The sequence below is a fragment of the Mauremys mutica genome, chromosome 3 (genome assembly GCF_020497125.1).
Source record: "Mauremys mutica isolate MM-2020 ecotype Southern chromosome 3, ASM2049712v1, whole genome shotgun sequence".
Taxonomy (NCBI): domain Eukaryota; kingdom Metazoa; phylum Chordata; order Testudines; family Geoemydidae; genus Mauremys; species Mauremys mutica.
The window spans coordinates 132,665,185-132,679,393 of record NC_059074.1 but is presented as its reverse complement, the minus strand read 5'-3'; the positions used below and the strand labels follow the sequence as shown (position 1 = coordinate 132,679,393).

Below are 14,209 nucleotides of genomic sequence, written 5' to 3'. Positions count from 1 at the left end.
AGAAACCAGTGGTGAAAAGTCAAACAAAATGCTGGAATAAAAGTCACATGAACAAAACCTTAGATCAGTTCTGCACAACTTTTAGTGAACAATGAAAGAGGAAATACTACTTTCGTTAAACCCCCTTTTTCTACATTCTTTCACTTGTGCCTGAAGACCATTAGTAGCCCCCCACCACTACCCCAAATAGATTTGCCCGTCTCTCACTTTGGGCCAGATCCATGTCCCATTGAAATCAGTACAAATAGGTACTTATGGTGCCACAAGTACTTCTGTTCTTTTTGCGGATACAGACTAACAAAGGGAGAAGGATTGAGCTCTTTCAGAGGATTATTTTTCCATAGGTACAAAAACAATTTTTTGTTTATTCATAGTTGGGGAACCCCAGTTCTTTTACACTGTTGAAGAACAAGCTCTACTTTTGGAGAGAGAGAGTATATATATATAACCCAAAAATTACACACACACACACTTCCTTATTTGTATTCACACTTGTGATTTTAATTAGCACTTGTTTATTGGCATCTCAATGCTTCAGTGTTTGAGCTGCAAACACTGCAGGAGAGTATTTAATTCCAATTAAAAAACTTTTCAGTCAAGTTGCAAACAACCTCACAAGTTCCAATGTTTTAAACTAAATTTTGAATCTAAAATTCACCTAAATATGCTTTTAGAAATGAAAGTAGATATTCTGAAACTAGTTTCTCTCTCTTTATCATTAGGCAAAGTTTCTGTTTACAAAAAACAAACAAAAAAAAAACCCAAATATGAGCAGTATGATGTATTATTTTAATTAAAATTTTAAACATATAACTCTGAATTTCTCAGAAAAAAATCAGCCTATACTTATGAAAAACAAAGGTCTCAGTATGCAAAAAAAAAGAGCTGTGAAAGAGTTTTTCAAGGTTTTTCAAGGTTATTTAATTACTTGAATCCATGTTAAGTCTCTAAATAAGTGAGTGGCACAGACAGAAGTTTTAAAACACTGAAAAGTAGGATGGAATTTGCAGGCACATTTTAACCTTTTCATTTCAGATTCCTGCAGTTTTTAAACATGCTGGAACATATGTTCAATATGTGATGCAGGGGAGGTTCTTCAGGACCAAAACTAGTGCTTTCTGATCTCTTATAAGATAATGTTTATTTTAAAATGACAAATTATATTACATTTGGGAACACTCTGGGCCCACTTACAGTTACTCCACTCACTTTGTGGGGTGGGATGGAAAAAGGACACAGGGAGCTCTTTTCTGTTTTAGCACTCAGGGATTTGTCGCAAGTTTGGCCACAGGGTAGGTGAACAGAAAGGAAAGATTTCAGAGTAGCCGCTCTGTTAGTCTGTATCCGTAAAAAGCACAGAAGTACTTGTGGCACCGTAGAGACTAACAAATTTATTTCAGCATAAGCTTTCGCGAAAAAGTGAGCTGTAGCCCACGAAAGCTTATGCTGAAATAAATTTGTTAGTCTCTAAGGTGCCACAGGTAATCTTGTTCTTAGAAAGGAAAGAGGCAGCCAGTGCCTCCAGATGGAATGTGACTTGGGGAAAGCCACAACCCAGCTTCTCTGCATACCTGCAGGATTGGACAAGGAGGGTTACACCTGTTATACAGGGGAAGCCTGCTGCCTAGCACATTACATTCCCCCAGTACTTCCAGATACTGCTGCCGGAGCACTGCATCTCCTCAGTACCTTCTCTGATCCTAACAGGCATAAATCAATCCTCTGTGTAGGTGAGAAAAAGAAGCAGAGACGTTTTGCTGAAGTTGATAACGCTTGTGGCACAGAGTCTGTGAAGAGTAATCTCTAACATTGAGTATGCATTCATGAGTAAACTCAGCAGGTTCAGATTTGTGGTTTGGAGACAATAGACATCCCTCTTATTAATCTCTGAATATGAAAACCTATTAGCTCTCTCTCCAGAATAAAGAAAATCCAGCTAACGTTATAACAAAGCTTCAGTACTTTTTCCAGGCACAGCTATTTGTAAAGTTTTACTTCATTTCTGTCATTTCACTACTAAATGATTAATTAGAACCATATAATTGCCTACCTTTAAAACCAATTGAAACAGAAATTAAAAAGCTAGAATATTCGACTAAAAACCATGCTGATGTCAGACATTTCTCCTAACATCTTTTGATTCATTACCAGTTACCAATGTTTGGCTTTGGTTCTCTGGAGCTGTATTCAAAATTGGAATTTTGTAGAAATTATGAACAAAATTGTGTTTGTCATTCAGGAGTTAACATGCACTCAAAAATTATCCTAAGGATTGTGTGCATTTCTCATGTTATGATGTGCATGGAGTAGTGTGCAGATTTAGCCCTATCAATCACAATGAGGATGTCATACAGAAATAGATTAAACTTCCAGGATAGTTCCATTATTAAGAAGGGTCTTTTAAAAAAAATGTATTTTGGCTTATACAGATTAAGAATTAAGTAGATGCTGCAAGATGGATCTCTACACTGTTTATTCACCTATCATGTGATAGGACCAGGATTTAGCATTGTAAAAAATAATAATAATAATAATTGGGCATTTTCATCACCCATCCACCCTCAACATCAACCTGTTGTGCAGTATTAAAGTCTTGAGGCATTAAGAGTCTACCTGTCCTGCAGGGGAACCACTGAGTTCCTTCCAAGAAACACACTTCATGGAGGACAGGTTGAATTTTAAGGATATAAAACTGTATACAATCAGAACATTCTTGTATTTTGCATTCTTTGGGTTCTCTTTCTTACCCGCCTGATAAGGGCTTCACTGTAAGTAAAAATGAGTCCTACCACTGGGCACCCTGTCACAGTAAATTATTAGTAATCTGGCAGAGTGGGTATTTTTGGTCCTCTTTATGACTGGCCTTTTGTGAGATGGTCTTATGTATCATCTTGAGTTTGATACATGTATAGTAAGCACCTCCCCCTTTTATGACTAGCTTCATAGTATGGGGACAAGAAAACAATAGTTGTATGTACTCTTATGGTGTTCTATACTTAGCTAGTGTTTGAGGACAGCTTTTTCTATTCACTCTAAGTATTTTAAGTAAAGGTTTGATGTCAAAAATGTGGATTGGTTATTATATCACCTGAAGCAATGTGTCCAGCTCCACTTAAAGTGCTTTTGGGAGGACTTAGGGCATGTCTTCACTACCAGGCTAAATTAAGCTACTCTAGCTATGTGAAGAATATAGCTGGAGTTGATGTACTTTAGGTCGACTTACCCCATTGTCTTCACTGCACTGAGTCAATGGGAGTCGGTCTCAGTCGACTTACACCACCTCTCCAAGAAAAGTAAGGTATCAGGGTCGACCAGAGAGTGCTCCGATGTTGATTTAGTGGGTCTTCAGTAGACCCGCTAAATCAACACCCACTGCATCGATTGCAGCAATGTTGATTTCCCGGGTAGTGAAAGCAAGACCTTAGTGGTCACGTGCAAAGAGTCATGTTATTTGTATGTATGCTGCTCACCAATGGAGGAAACACTGAAGTCTAGTTTATGGCTATTGTAGGAAAATTTTATATTTTTTCTGCATATTTTTGGCCTCCTTACCCACCAGTTCCTCTTTAGAATCACAGATAATTAAAAAAGCATTTGCATTATCAGTGTTTTTGTGCACCATTGGGGTGATGAACTAGAATGGATATGCTAGCCATAGCTAAGGCTGTGTACACATTAAGGATTCATAGTGGAGATTAACTCATGTTACCACAGATGTAGGAGTGGACCAGTGTCTCACTTTTACAACTGGACAGATGCTAATGAAATGTCTGGCTGTTGAGCCTATTTTGTTATAGGTATGTCTCCCATAGTTCCTTTAACTGTGGTCCCATTTGCTTGAATAAATAGAGGTCACCCTTCAAACCAGTAAAGTCAATCCAGAGAAATTTCCACAAGTGTTTTCCATTCCTCTCCGAAACCTTCCCATTTCCAAGAAGCAATCACCACATTTATTACCATTGGTCAAAAGATGCATTATAAGATTCTCCTTCTAATGTAAATTATAGAAGAATCTTATTTTCTTCTTTTTATTGCTTTTGGATGTAAAGCAATACACCTTAGATGGACATGGGGAGCAAAACAGAAGCATAAGAGATTCAAGCATTGGTGGAAAGAGGTCAAAACAGTAATTCTCTCTCCATTATGAGTGTAAAGGAAGCTGTAGCTTTAGTTATACAAATGCAAAGCAAAGTCTCACTCAGGCAAACTCTACTGAAATCTGAAGGAGTGAATAGGAACTGCAGGATTTTGGGTCTGCAGATCTTGCAAGAGACCCTTCTCTGAAAGTTTACTTAACATTGTGCTTAAAATTCTAATTTGGGATGTCAGCAGAATAGTAATAGCTCAAGACTTCAAGAAGTAACATACAAATAGAGCAATTTAAGCCTTTTTAATAGCAGTCAGATTTTCTAGAAATTAATCCTCTACTTTCATTAAAGAGGTGAAAGACCAGAGCTCAAACTAAAGCCGAAATACCAGAGCAATAATCTAACTGGCCATGTATAAACTTAAATTGCGGGAAAATAGAATCTTGGCTTTACACTAACCCTTTGATTACTTAAAGCAATCTGTTCAAACAGACTGAAGTATAAAAACAACAAACTGGAGCAGTGAATAAGCCTAGATCCCCACAGGTATTTAGGCACCTTATTCTTATTTAAATCAATGGGAGTTAAGCACCTAATACCTTTGAGGATCTGGACTATAGTGACCCTAAAGCTGACAAAGCAGCAATGGAGGATTATTCTCCTACTATGGGGGAAATTCTGGGTTATGCTCCTCCCCTGCTGGGGGACAAGCATATCAGGGCAGGGTCAGGAGATTCCAGGTGTGTATGTGTTGGGGGGGGGGAAAGGGGGGGGGACGTGGCAAATTACATGCTCCACCAGTCACTGACCAGCACTGCTCTAGCTGATAGAAGTTAAAGCCGCCCTGTGGGTGCTCTAAGGGTATGTCTACACTATCCGCCGGATCGGCGGGTAGCAATCGATCTATCGGAGATCGATTTATCGCATGTAGTGTAGACACGATAAATCATTGGCCTCGTGATTGGAGAGGCCATAAAGCTGGCATGGAACTATCTTTGCCATCCCCTTCCTTTAGCTGCAACACTCATGTGTTCTGTCCAGATGAGGAGTGTGCCCATATTCCCTTTCAACGGTTATGCTTGGAGAAGTGGATTCTTAAAATTCAACTATATACAACAAAAATATACTGACTCACATTGAAACAGGAATTCTTTCAGTTCCCAATTTGTCAGACTAAGTAGTGTATGAAATCTTAACAATACAGCAACATTTTTTCTTCAAGAAGGCAACATAGGAACAACTGCCTGAGTGGATCAGACCCATGGTCCATTGTCAGAGACAGGATACTGGACTCAATGGCCAGCACCAGGTGTAAGAACCCTGTGGTAGGTGGGTGTGGGATAATCTGCTCTCCATATTAGACCTCATCCTGATCTCTCATTAATTATAGATTAAACTTCATGCTTCAGCACTTAAGTCAATATCCCTTCCAAAACTTGTTCATGATAATTCTGGATATTCTTGAGATCCAATATCCTTTTTGAATCTTGCTTAAGACCTAGCTTTAACAATTTGTGACAGTTCCACAATTTAATTATACATGGCTGAAAAAGTATTTCCATCCATCAGTTTTGAATTTGCCGCCTTTCAAAACCACTTTTGATTTCACTGACTGTCCCCTTCTTTTTCGGTTATTGGACCGGGAGAATGGAAGTTCCCAATCTGACAATCAATTCATTGTTTCTGTGTACTTTTAGCATGTCTCTCTCATTCATCACCTTTCTAAGGGAAGCAATTCCAGTTGTTTCAATCTTTCTTCATAGGAAAGCTTTTTCAGGCCCTTGATCAAGCTTGTTACCCTTTTTTGAACCTCTCCCGCCCCCCTCTAGTTCTGCAATATCTTTGAGATGGGCTGACCAGTACTGCACAGCATTCCAAATGAGACCACACCACTGATTTATATAAAAGCATTATAGTATTCTAACATTCACCATCCCATTCCTTATGAACTCCAGCATCTTGCTGGCTTTTTTGACTGCAGCTGCACATTGAGCAGACGTCTTTATTGAGCTGTCTATAGCAATGCTCAGGGCCTTTTCTTTAGCTGATATAGTCAATTTGGATCCCCCTTCAGTGTGTGTTACTTGGCATTCACTGACAGTTTAATTTGCCATTGTACAAGCTAGCTGCACGGGGAGTACAAGTCTCTCTGAACTTTCTCACAGTCCTAACTTTAATAACTTTGTATTACCTGAAAATTTTCTACCATACTACTCACCCTCCTTTCCAGATCATTAAACATGGAATATAATACAGACCCTTTAGACATCCCACAGTTAACCTGCTGCCACAATGAAAGCTGATCATTTAATCCTACTCTCTGCTTACAGTCTCCTAGGCAGTTTTTGATCCATGACAAAAACTTTGCCCCTCACCCCACGACTCCTTAGTTTTGTTAGCAGCCTCTTCTGAGGAACTTTTCCAGGGGCCTTCTGAAAAATCTAAGTTAATTATGTCAACCAGTTCTCTTTTATCCACTACTCTGACATGGTCAAAGAAGTCAGATATTAGTGAGGCACAATTTTTCTTAGCAGAAACCATGCTGGTTAGAACCTATCATATCATGAACTTCCAGGTGTTTGTTATTCTATTTTTAATTAGTTATTGTTTCATTCAATTTGCCAGGTACAGGCATAAGGCTCTCTACTCACTACCTGTAGCACCCCCTTATGTCAGGGTATGATGCAGCAAGGGGTCCTCAGCCAGCAGAAGGTGCTGGGGATATCTGCCTTTCGACAGGTCATCTCCCCTGGCTAAATCACAAAGTCCAAACCCCTTACGGGATAATTAAAAGGTACAAACAAAAAACATAACAAATCCTAAGTAATAATTCTTCTTTGGCCCCTCTTGGGTCAAACTAATAACCACTTCTTCTCCAGCAGGATTCCCCACACTGCCTCCCTGCCCCAGGGACCCCAGCAATTTATGTCTGGTGTCACCCTGCTCCCACTTACAAGACCTATCCCAGGACTTCTCCCATGGAAACCTAACCTGCTCCCCTGTGGGTTTGTTCTACCCTCTGTAGGCCCTAAATCTGGGCTTCCCCAACAGGAGTCTAGTCTGCTCTGCTCCCCATGGGTTTGTCCTACCAGATCGCTCCTTCTTACTCCTTTCCCAGAAACCAGTTTCCACCTGTTAGATTTTCTGATCTGGAGGCCAACAGCAGCTCTTTTCCCAGAGGCACTCCCACACTGCCTCCCTTCCCAAGGGACCCTGCAAGCGCTCTCACTGTTAACTCCAAATCCTCATTCAAGGCTTGGCCCAGTAGAAGCCAGGGCCTGGCCCCACCTTCTATAGACCCCTTCCAGCCTACTACAGGTCTCCTATAGAACTCTCTCTCTCTTCCCTTTCCTTCTAAGCAACTTTTCCTTTATACAGTTCTAGCAGCCACTTTCTAGCTCAGCTGCTCTATTACTAATTAGCTAAAGGGACACCCCCTGGAGCACCTGATTACTCCCAGGTGTAGCCCACAGGATTCTCATGGGCCAGTTATGCTCTGGCCCCATGACAGGATCACCGATATACAATTCCCCAGATCATCCAGAGAGCCTTTTCTAAAATATAGGTACAAAACTTGCTACCCTCCAATCCGCTTGAACAGTGGCTGATTTTTAATGTGCAATTGCATATTTTTGTTTGTACTTAAGCTTCCCTGAACTCTTGGCTGTATATCCTCTGGGTCTGTTGACTTATTGGTTTTAAATTATCACTTTGCTCCAGCTCTACTTCTGACACCCCAGTCTCATCTTATTACCCTGATTACCTTTATTAACATGGATTTTTTAACGCATATGGATGATTCTGCCTCCCTATACATGCACACAACTTCCATGGAGCACAATCCGGAGCTGCACTGAACTCAGGGTTGGGACACATAAGGGAAGAGGGTACATGGAGATATCCTGAAACTATTTGTATTCCTCATCTCATCATGGGGCCAGCACACTGGCCCTGGTTTGCAGGTTGCTTAGGTAACATCCAACCCATCAGATACTGACACAGTGCAGCATTGCACTCTACCTTTGCCGCCTCCCACCTTCAGACAGCCCCAACAAAACTCTTGCACTGGGGATGCCAGGAAGGACTGGTGTGAAACTAACGAAGATTCCTTCATACTAAGGAAATCATGAGCTGCCTCTTTAAGGCAGCTTTAAGTCGCAAAGTGACCTTAGCAGAGCAAAGCATGTGGTCCTCTGATTTTTTTTTTTAAATAATCCCACTAACAAATTATACTTTCCTGTAGATGCTAAGTAACAAATGGGTTCCACTATAAGTGCTCCCAGCTGAGCCATTTAGGAGGGCAGGGCAGCACCTGGGGGCTATAAAGGGTCAGAGCAGACTGGGAGCTTGGGTGGCTTGGCTAGATTTGTTATCACTTCAATCAGCCCACACTAGCCAACAACACTGAAACCAGCCTTAGGGTATGGCTACACTGGCGATTTGCAGCGCTGGAAAGCCTCCACCAGTGCTGCAATTAGTAAGTGGCCACACCTGCACGGCACTTCCAGCGCTGCAACTCCCTGGCTGCAGCGCTGGCCGTACACCTCACTCGGCATGGGGAATAAGGATTCCAGCGCTGGTGCTGCAGCGCTGGTCATCAAGTGTGGCCACACACCAGCACTGTGATTGGCCTCCAGGGTATAAGGATGTATCCCAGAATGCTTTTATAAATTACTCTCTTTGTTTTGTTATGCAGCCTCTCTGTTTTGTTGTGAACGAGCTCCGCGGAGCTCCGTTGCCATTGCTGCTTATCTAAAAAACAAACAGAGCTTCTGTTTGCTGTGATCATCTGTACCTGGCTGTAAACAATCAAATGAGAGGCAGGCAGGGAGCGAATGAAACAGCAGGGAGTCGTGTTGGCTGCAGGCTGTTTGCAATTTAAGAGTTAAGACTAAGGGGTCGGAAAAATGTTCTGATTTTTCAAGGCAGGAAGCTAAACACACAGTGTTGGCTCCAAAAATCCCCTCTCTCTCTCTCCCCCCGCTCCCTGTCACACTAGACCCCACTCCACCCTCCTCTTTTGAAAAGCACGTTGCGGACACTTGAATGCTGGGATAGATGCCCATAATGCATCACTCCCAACAGTGCTGCTAATGCTGCAAATGTGGCCACACCCCAGCGCTGGTAGCTGTGAGTATGGCCACACACCAGCGCTGCTCCTACACAGCTGGATGACCAGCGCTGCAAACTGTAAGTGTAGCCATACCCTTAGAAAATATGGATAAGGAAAGCACTGAGGAAGACTGGATGCAAACAAGGAAAAAGAAAAGGGTAGATTCTTTAGAGACAGGAGGAGAAAATGGGTAGGCAGGAATGGGCCATGGGGAAAATTCCCTAATAGTAAAATCCCTAGCAAAGGGCATAAAGATAGGGGATGTCAACCCCCTGATGATTGCAGAATGGTTCAGAAAAAAGTGCTGGAGATACAGAGCTTGTCTACATGCACAGCACTGCAGCTGGGCTGCTGTGGCGCTTAGTTAAGACACTCCTATGCCAGCAGGAGAACTTCTCTCATCAGCATCGGTGTGCCATCTCCCCGAGAGGCGGTAGCTATGTCAATGGGAGAAGCCCTACTGCCAACATAGTGCTGTCTACACCAGGGATTAGGTCGGTATAACTATGATGTGGATTTTCCCCTGAGCAACATCATTATATGACCTACATTGCTAGTGTAGACCAGGGCTTGGTACGAGCTAGGAAACTACCTGTTGGAGACTTGTTAGTGAAGAGCAAAAACAATAAAATGGATTTTCTTTTAAAACATAAATGGAACAACGTTTTTATTTTCCTCACTTCAAGATTCCATCCAAAGCCCTGTGGATTGGATTCGGCCCATTGAAAGAAGTACAATTCTCTCCCCTTCTTACAGTGATGGATTCATTTTAATTGAAAAATATTGCTGCTGCTTATGTTTTGGACCTACACGCCATTAGACTGCAGTTGACTAAGTTTTGAAAGGTCATTAAAAAGAGAGTTTTCAAAAAGTTTATTAATATGTGGGATGACTGCACGTATGTTCAAGTATTCACCTTTGAGGGCCTCTGTGATCTAATCAGCTAAACACTTGAGGCCTTATGCAGATGTGCAGTTGGGAGGGGAGGATAATGAACTGTAAATGATACTGCTGAGTCAAAACCAAATCCCACTGCTTTGTTTGAGTGGCGCTGAACTTTTTCTACGGTTCCTCATCCCTAATGTTACAACTTATCAAAGTTATTAAGAACCATATTTTGGTTTTTTGGATTAAACAATTTTATTTTATAAAGCGATTATCCACTAGAAAAAGATATCAAATTATATCAAAATGTATAATATTTTCCATAATGTATCTGAATACTGTATAACAATATATAAATTTGAAGATTAAAAATAGCTCTTAAATACTTAACATAACTTTTTAATATTCTCCAATAGATAAGAACACACAGTTTCACTGATTAGGAATGAAGATATTGCATTGTGGTGTTACAGCATAAAGTTCACACAGTTAAGTATTCAAGCTTATAACTCTTCAGTGTATGTGATAAATTTACAATTACTGAAAAACTAGAAGTTCGGTGTGTTAAATTACTAAAATTATCATTCCAAATCTTCAGTTAATGGAAAAGTTTTCAATTTTAAGGGCGTTTCCAAAAGCATCTCACACTTATGAAAGAGGACACTTATTTGTTTCAATGAGCACTTAAAACCTCAACCATTCAGATCATCACAGTCTAACATTCCTGGCTCACATACCTATACTGTCCCTTAAAGGGACACCGTCAACTTAAATTTGATGCAAAATTTAAAAATTGTAAAAGCAAGATTTTATAAGACCTAAAACTAAAAACTATTTCCACAACTTTTTAAAAATCCTAATGAAAGTATCTGTTTTTAAGCAAATACACGTTCTCCTGTAGTGTTGTAGAGTCAACATAATACACCAGGAATTTTAAATTGAAAGTGACTCAAACAAAAATGAAAATTACTTCATTGGTTTTCATTTTTCAAAAGGAAAGAAATGCAAAAACAATGAAGTAAGGGCATTGAGCCAGATTTTAAAATGTTTAGATGCCTAAAGATGTGGCTAGGCACCTATTTGGATTTTCAAAAGCACCAAGGTGTCTAACTCCCTTTGATTTCAATAGGAGTCAGGGCTGTAGGCACCCATCTGCACTTTTAGGGGCCTAAATACCTTTAAAAATCAAGCCCATAGCGACAAGTTGGATTTTTAAAGATGTTTCACTTTTAAGAATGTAAAGTGTTACAGTAACATGGGTAAAGAAATGTGTGTTGGCAGCACAAGTTCTCTCAGTCACAAGGGTCTGTCTACACAGGGATAAAAAACCTGCAGCAAGCATGGGTCAGCTGACTCAGGCTCATGGGATTCAGACTGTGGGGCTAAAAATTACTGTGTAGATATTTGGGCTTGGGGAGTTCTGGGACCCTGTGAGCCCAAGTCAGTCAGCTGACCCAGGTCAGCCATGGCTGTCTTTTATCCCTCTGTAGACGTACCTTCAATTCCTCTTAAATAGGGATTCTGTGGATGGCGTAGAGTCACACAGCAGCTGTAGTATCCCCTGTACAGGCCCCCTGTAGTATCCTCACAAAGGGGACATTTCCAGGGCACCTCTTCACTCTGACTAACCCCGTCTGCCAGAATAGACCCTTGGAGCCATGGGCAGGTGGAAAAGACCCATGGCCAGTCCCAGATTCCAGGGGCTGTGAAGATGAGTAAAGCCACACTCAATTCCTCCACCATGAGCTGCACCAAGCACCAGACATAGCTCAGAACTTTGGGCTGTGAGTTTTAAGCTGATGGTATCTCTTTAAGAAAAAAATGTTCATGTGTTTGAGCTATTAGCCCACAAGTAGGCAGATGGTTCAAAACTTAACTACATAGTAAACATTTTGGGGCAGATACCATGGCATAGTTCAAACAAATAAGTAGACAACACAGTGTTGGCAGGCACTCACTAAATATGAATATCAAGAGTTCCCTAAGTGAAAGCATATGCTGAATTAGTTATGGGTGTGCTCTTTTTCCAGCTACACAGGATGAGCAATTGTTTTTTCCACTGTGAAAAGAAACCTAATACCCATTTGGCCTCAATGGGTGACTTTATACATAAGGAGAGATCACGATGACAGAACCTGGGTCCTGATTCACCACAGCATTACTCTAATATTACACCAGCATAAGCTCCTTGATTTCAGTATTGTTATACTGGTGTAACTCTATGGTGAAATCAGGCCCCTGAAGTTTTCAGTTTTCTTCCAATTACCACAATCATACACCAGTGGAGAGATAATGGTTTTATATTTGTGTAACTGGGAACAGAATGATGGCCAATGGTATAACACCCTCATAAATAAGAGGATTTACCTACCTTGATTTATGTAAGATTGAGAAACACTATCTTTTCCATAGCAGCATCCCCATCCCTATCCATCTAACCTCCCCACTGAGCACTGTAGAAAAGGCCAGGATGGCTGCAATCCCCACCACTGATTTGATACCCCCAAAGGAGTTGTGACACTCTTCCCCTCCCCAACTACTAATGTCAGATATAAAGATTTGTGGAAAATCCAAGAATGCAAAGAGGTATGAACAGCTACTTCAGTAAATGTTGCCAATTATTCTCCTCCCCACAAACAAACCAACCCAGTAACCCTTTTTGCAATGCAGGGACACCCTTGACAAAAAGCAGCAGTTTGAATAAAACTCTTCTGGATTATGTAACACTAAAAAATCATCAAAGCAAATTCTATCTGCATGGCTGCTACTTAAGTTTTCTTGATGAGAAGACTGGACCTCGGGATGTAAAGGAGTTTCCTTGGTTCTCTTGCCCTTAGCTCCCAAGAGAAGGAAGGAAAGAAAGGGGCCATGGGGGTTCTTCTCCCTGGATTCTGTGCACCTTCCACAAGAGTGGAGAGGTCCTGAGTGCAAAGGAGGACAGGAGGATGGAGAGGGCCGTGGGGACAGATAGGATGGGAATGAAGAGGTGCTAGTGCAGGGATACTGGCTCCTGGAGTGGGGAAAGGAGTCTGTGGGTGCAGGAAGGGGCTAGAGAAGGAAGCCCCAGGTGCAAGTGGAGATTAAGGGGTGGGGAGAGATGGAGCAGTCCTGGGGTGCAGGGGGATGGGGCAGTCCCTGAGTGCAGAGAGAGGGGGTGGGAGATGAAGACAGAGCAGCCCATGGTGCAGAGGAGGATGGAGAAGCCCTGGGGGCAGGAGAGGCCCTGGCTGCAGAGGGGCGAGGAGGCGGTGGCGCGGCCCCTTACCCGTGGTGGAGAGCACGGTGCTGGCGAAGAAGAGCGCGGAGGTGAAGTCCCAGTTCCAGTTCCCCGAGGCGTTGCCCAGCACGGACACGCCGTAGTTGCTGGCCTCCAGCACCCGCCGCAGGAACTGCTCCAGCTGCTGCTCCGACAGGCACTCGTGCTCCTCCAGGAAGCGCCGCTTCAGCTTGCGCAGCTCCTGGCGCAGCAGGTCCTCGTAGGGCAGCTCCACCGAGGAGAAGACCACGGCGCCGAAGACCAGGTAGAGCAGGTAGCCCAGCACCAGGAAGGCGAAGCACCAGGCGGAGCGGTGCCTCTCCACCAGCCGCACGCAGGAGCAGCCGGCCAGGGACTGCAGCATCTTCCGCCGCCGCAGAGCGAGCTGGAGAGGCGCGCCAGGCGGGGAGCCGCCTCGCTCAAGCAGCGCCTGCGGGCCGGGCTGCCGGGCTCGCTCCGCAGCAGCCTCCAGGGCAGCGGGGGGAGGACCAGGCTCGCCCCGGGGACGGGGGGGGGGGGGAGGTTGAGGAAATGGACTTGCCAGCGGCCCGCCCCAGTCCTTGGCCGCCCTCCCAAAGCCACGCGCCGGCCGGCCGGCCGCCCCCAGCCGCCTCTCCGGTTCCCTTTCTGTGACTTTCAGGCTAAAAAGCGCCGCTGATGTGGCGCTCACGTGGTTTCCCGGCTCAGGTAACCGGCACTGGCGCTGCAGCAGCAGCAGCCCTGCTCGCGGTGGAGGCGCTTTCGTCCCGCTCCCGGGCGAGCTCGCACGCACAGAGCCAAGCCTGCCACCGTCCTCCCCCGCCCCACCCCGGTACACAGAGGGCCCGGCTGCTCTCTTGGGCTTGGCGCTAGCGAAGGAACAGCCTG

The 14,209-nt window shown here is 43.4% G+C and overlaps 1 protein-coding gene across 1 annotated transcript in view; it reads right to left on the bottom strand.

The window, feature by feature from the left end:
- The window catches only part of KCNK1 (potassium two pore domain channel subfamily K member 1), a 52,505-nt gene extending 38,645 nt beyond the window's left edge, over positions 1 to 13,860 (bottom strand). Inside the window, exon 1 of the mRNA XM_045008768.1 lies at positions 13,352 to 13,860. Within this exon, the coding sequence (XP_044864703.1) occupies positions 13,352 to 13,706 (355 nt within the window). The 5' untranslated portion in view covers positions 13,707 to 13,860. The remainder of the gene's footprint in view (positions 1 to 13,351) is intronic.
- Between the last annotated feature and the right edge of the window lie 349 nt (positions 13,861 to 14,209).